Genomic DNA, 5,469 nt, shown 5'->3' with positions numbered 1-5,469 from the left:
ACTGCTTCTCACTGATCATGAAGGTTTTGCGGAAGTAGGCTGGACTGCTATGTCCCCTCAGACTCTCTATAATAAAATCTCTCTAACAGTGTGTGTTGGTCCTGAACACAAAGAGAGAAACGCCATTAATCCTTAACCTAATTTATCTCCCCCATAATTGGTCTGCTCCATTGACATCACTAATGATGTCACCCAGTGTATAGTAAATACAGGAAGTGTTTGGCTTCTTATCCAGAGAAAACAGCAGAATTGTGGAAAGTTCCACTTCATGTCCAAGATGTTCCGTGTCAAGTCCCCTCCGTATAATGGAGAAGATATCTTTGATGAAAATGCAAGCGACATGTGTTTAGCAGCCAGAGAATGGAAGTGTAACATGAGGAAGCGTGTCAGGGATGGTTATATAGATGGCATTGATAATGCCACTACGTCTACTCTTCAAGTCGGTTTCAACCTTGGTTACAGAGAGGGAGCGGGACAAACCATTGCTGTTGGGCGTCTCAAAGGGATTTTAAACGCTACACAGTGCTGGTACCAGCTCCAGCATCCAGAGAGGCCCCTCCCAGCTGCAGTGACCAAACTGCTCCAGCGGGTTGAGAAACATGAGAGTTTGATCACAGAGGGAATGATAAAAGCTTGTGAGAGCCCTCTACCCAGCGTGAGTGATGTTGCGGAAAACATGCACATTCTAGAGGGTGATGAGGGAAGTGCAAGCTGCGAAGGAGAGGGATGTGAAGAGGCAGATTGCTGCAGGGACAAGAACAATGTGGACCTGGTCCTGGATGTTCCAGACAAGCCACATATGACATATTTAAGCTGCAGGGATCGCTGTTCCCGCTCAGGGGAAATGTGGGACGAGCTCCTACAAAGCTGTGTTGATTTAGTGGTAGAACTGGGAATGCCTCAGGATTTGATTCAGCACCTACAACACTTGAAGTGCTTAGGTGTCTCCAAGAACTGAACTGTGATTTATTTTGGCATAACAATTATGAACGATAAATGGTTATTTCAAGTAACAGAAAGACAATGATTAAACTTATATCTACTATAACGTTCAAGGTCGGTTTGTCTGGTGGGCACGCCAATATGCTCATTATTTACTCATTGTCTATATGCAATAGTCGAAGCAATGACGGTAGGTTATCAACCCCCATGTGGACATGTCCAACATCAGCGTGAATCGGCAAGTCACAATCCCATATATGGAGATACATGTGGGTGTGTTTGCCCAGATTACGGTATGCCCTTACAGTATGTGGAGATCCTTTCCGTCAGCACAAGGATTTCACCATGCTGCCTTTAACACTTTTTTACCCATATCCCTGTCAGCACTCTCGGATATTGTTTCCAGTCCGGATTCAAGCCTGGCCACAGTACTGAAACCGCTCTTTTAAACGTTTTTAATGATCTAATTTTATCCGTTGATAAGGGCAACTCTGCTGTCCTAGTGCTGCTTGACCTGACTGCCGCCTTCGACACAATTGACCACAGAATTATTTTACATAGGTTAGAATATCACGTAGGTATCACAGGCACAGCCCTCAAGTGGTTCCAATCTTATTTAGCTGACAGGTCCTTCTCCATCCGCCTAGGGGACTACACATCTACCAAGGCCCCCCTTACTTGCGGGGTCCCCCAAGGGTCGATCCTGGGCCCTATCCTCTTTCTGCTATATTTGCTACCGCTAGGGCCCATCATCAAAAAACATAATATATCATTTCATTGCTTTGCAGATGACATCCAGTTATATCTGCCATTACAATCAACATCCATCAATTCACACCAACTCCTGTTAGACTGCTTATCAGACATTAAAGATTGGATGAGTATTAATTTCCTTGAACTGAATGAAAACAAAACGGAAGTAATCCTCTTTGGCCCCCACTCCTCCGTCCCTCCCCCCGACACCCTAGGCTCACTAAGATCCAACATTCACCCCTACGTGAAGAATCTTGACGTCACTTTTGACTCCAATTTTAAATTAGACAAGCAGGTCAGCTCGATGGTTTGCTCTAGCTTCTACCAGCTGCGCCTATTGGCCAAGGTCAAGCCCTACCTCTCTCTTAGCGACCTCGAGAGAGTAATTCATGCCTTTATGTCCTCCAGGCTGGATTATTGTAATTCACTTTACATTGGCATAGACCAATCACTGCTCAGACGCCTCCAGCTCATCCAAAACGCCGCCGCCCGTCTCCTCACGGGTACTAGGCAGCGCGAGCATATCACCCCCGTTCTGGCCTCTCTCCATTGGCTCCCAGTCCGCTACAGAATTCATTTTAAGGTTTTATTGTTTGCTTTTAAATCACGTAATGGACTAGCCCCGCCTTTTATCACAGACCTTATGAATAACTACACCCCATCCAGACCCCTAAGGTTGGCCGACCAGCTCCTACTGACTGAGCTCTCGACGAATAAACGCTCTAGAGGCGACCGAGCCTTTGCCGCTGCCGCCCCGAGGCTCTGGAACAGCCTTCCATTCCATAAAAGAGCCGCTCAGTCCATAATCACTTTTAAATCACTATTGAAGACCTATTTCTTCTCACTGGCCTTTGAGCAATAAGCCGACCCTCCACGACCATCTACGTCACTGTGTTTCTGCTATGCACTTTCTAATTAGTTTTCTACCTCAAATGTCTTATATTTCTCGTATTTTTGTATTGTACTTTTCACTGTATGTATTTTACTATTGTCTTATATTTGCTGTGTTGTACAGCACTTTGGTTGACTTCGGTCATTGTAATGTGCTCTATAAATAAAATTTGAGTTGAGAGCACAAATTGACATTATTCTACTACATCTTTATGCCCATATATGGAGATCCTCAACTTACAGTAGTCCAAATCAACATTGTTAGACAACAAACATATACACTAACCACTCTTTGTAAAAAGCAGACAGTCCATTTGTAAAAGCTACAAATGGCCTGGATTAACCACTGAAACCCAATACTTAGTTGACCGGAGTCCCCCAGGGCTCTGTACTACTACCCCTCTGTTTTCACTGTGTACTACATCCCTTCTGAAAATAGGTGGTCTACAAGCTCACAAAGCGTTGCAGTGTGACACATTGTAAGCTTGTAGATCTGCTATTTCCACAAAATATTCACCCCAGAATAGGGATGCTATGGTTCAAGAACTTAAATATACGGCAATACAATTTATTTAAAAAATCAACAACATTATTTTCAAGCAATCCCATTGCCACTACCAAATATGTTTTTCAACAAACTTATTCAGTTATTTAATCAATTCATCTGGAATGACAGGAAAATTTGTCTCTGCTTTAAACTGCTACAATATACCTGACATAAATGTCCTAACTTTAGATGGTATTATATGGCTGCCCGCATCTAGATAAATCCATGGTGCATTGTGGTTAGTGAAAATAAACTGGAGTTTAGGCCTATCAGTTTTCTAATTAATCACTGTGTTCTTTTCCACACATTCTCAATACACTCTCTGTACGCCTAACTCTAACGATAGTCCACGGCGCTAAACATGACGCTAATACAATAAATATGACATGTCCAAGGTTATGAGTGACAGCTGTCACCGTGTGTTAACATGTGTCTGCTGTAAAAGTGAAGAAATGGATTGTATTGAAAGTACAGAATTTTGAAATCAAAGAATTAAAGTAGCAGCTGTCGATGGGAAAAGAATCAATCCTGAGCGACTCCATGACCTATTTTATCAGCTAAAATGAATATTGTTGTTTTCAAAGAAGCTGCAAATTTGAGGCATCGCAGCGGGTGGTCTGTACTCCAAACAAACAACTCTCCTGTCTGGGCAGAGAGCAACTGGCATGCCGATTCGGACCACCCGTGGGCCTGAGCTGTCTCTAGTTGTTCATTTATGTTGTTTAGTTGTCTGTCTATTGATCTACAACTGCTAGTTTAAAACTTTCATATTCGCTACGCTACGTGCATACAGCAGTTCGTTTCTGTCAATTGCAGGTGATGTTGAATGATGTATTTGTATAGTCCACGGCCAGCAAGAGCTACAGTGCTCAGCGGATCAGTGGCAACAAAGCAACAGACAAGCCCCCAGACAGGCAGGAGAAATGCAGGCACTAGAATATCATCGCTGGTGGAATGTTTGTAAACAAAGTATGCATTGTGTAGCTGCCCAATCTTCATTACTTTCACAACTGCTGATTAAAAGTCCCAACTTCTTTACAGCAGTGCAGCACCTGTGGAAAGTATGCTGTCAAAATGACATAAGTGATCTGTATAATCTTTATTAAATATAAGCATAAACAAACTACTTCAAAAGAACAATGTTGGTGTAACTATAAGAGATTCACTAGATAATATATTATACATAGATTAACAAGTAAACAAAACGAAAAAGAAAACTGTTACAGATACGGAGTTTAATGCTCTGATATGGAGTTTAATGCAGTTTATTCTCTGATGGCTCGGGAGACACGTTTTCTGTCCCTGGTGGGTGAAGAAATAGGGGAGGCTGCACTAACAGTTGAGGTTTTCTCAGGTTTGACGCCATGCTATTTGCTGTTGAGCTCTGTTTAAAAGAGTGTAGATGCTCATCTACATGCATACACTTTGCATTGAAAGTCGCTGCTCATTAAGAACCTGCCAGCGTTTGATCATGTTTGAAATCAGATATTTTACAAAGCTTGCGTCCTCTTAACCACTTAAGCCCTATTTTATACTTGCACAGCGGAAATAGCTCATCTACAAGCTCACATGTGAATTTCTAGATCTGCTATTTTAAGAAAAAAATAATGACAGGCCCAAAATAGAGACGCCAGGTTGAAGGTGGTTAAATGGCTTTAGATGGTGAGTCAATATGAATTATTTTTGTTAACCATTGTAACCAGGTTGGTATGCATGTATTTGTGTTGGTGTGTTTGTTTATGAGTCTGTGTGGACTGAGTTATGAGTTAGTACTTCATGTTCTCCTGAAATTATTAGACAAAAATGCTTTTTGAAAAGTGTTCAATGTCAGCAAAAGCACCTTAATTTGGTGTTGCTGTTGTGTAATGGAATACTTTTATCCCTTTGTTTAATGGCACCATGTTACTAAGATAGTTAACTTTTTTGTGGGAGTAATGCTTTTTTATGGGCAAGAAAGCCTTTATTACAGGCTACTTTTTTATGGTTTCATTTGGGCTCAGACAGAATTTCACTTTGACTCAGCGCGATGGGAGAAGAGGAGTTTAACCTTAAACCTCTGAATAAACGTCTCAGCGCATTTTATTTTTATTTATTTTTTACAAATGTGCAGCAGTCAAGAGCGGCCTAGAAGATAAATATTCTGAACACCCCACTCTACCCTGCACCCCCCCCCCCCCACACACACACACACGCACACACACACACACACACACACACACACACACACACACACACACACACACACACACACACACACACACACACACACACACACACACACACACACACACACACACACACATTCACATGGCCTCATCTCAAGCCACAAATTCTCC

At 42.2% G+C, this 5,469-nt stretch overlaps 1 protein-coding gene across 1 annotated transcript; it reads left to right on the top strand.

Moving 5' to 3' along the window:
* Positions 1-277: 277 nt before the first annotated feature.
* On the top strand, positions 278-958 carry LOC311048520 (protein YAE1 homolog; the record flags this gene model as incomplete). The annotated part of the gene is made up of 1 exon (XM_084061780.1): positions 278-958. The coding sequence occupies one exon, from the start codon at positions 278-280 to the stop codon at positions 956-958; it is 681 nt and encodes a 226-aa protein (XP_083917906.1).
* Positions 959-5,469: the final 4,511 nt, after the last annotated feature.

This window comes from Gymnoscopelus microlampas, assembly GCF_963454915.1.
Source record: "Gymnoscopelus microlampas genome assembly, chromosome: 7".
NCBI lineage: Eukaryota > Metazoa > Chordata > Actinopteri > Myctophiformes > Myctophidae > Gymnoscopelus > Gymnoscopelus microlampas.
The sequence above is the reverse complement of the archived record's forward strand: the minus strand, read 5'-3'. Positions and strand labels throughout refer to the sequence as shown.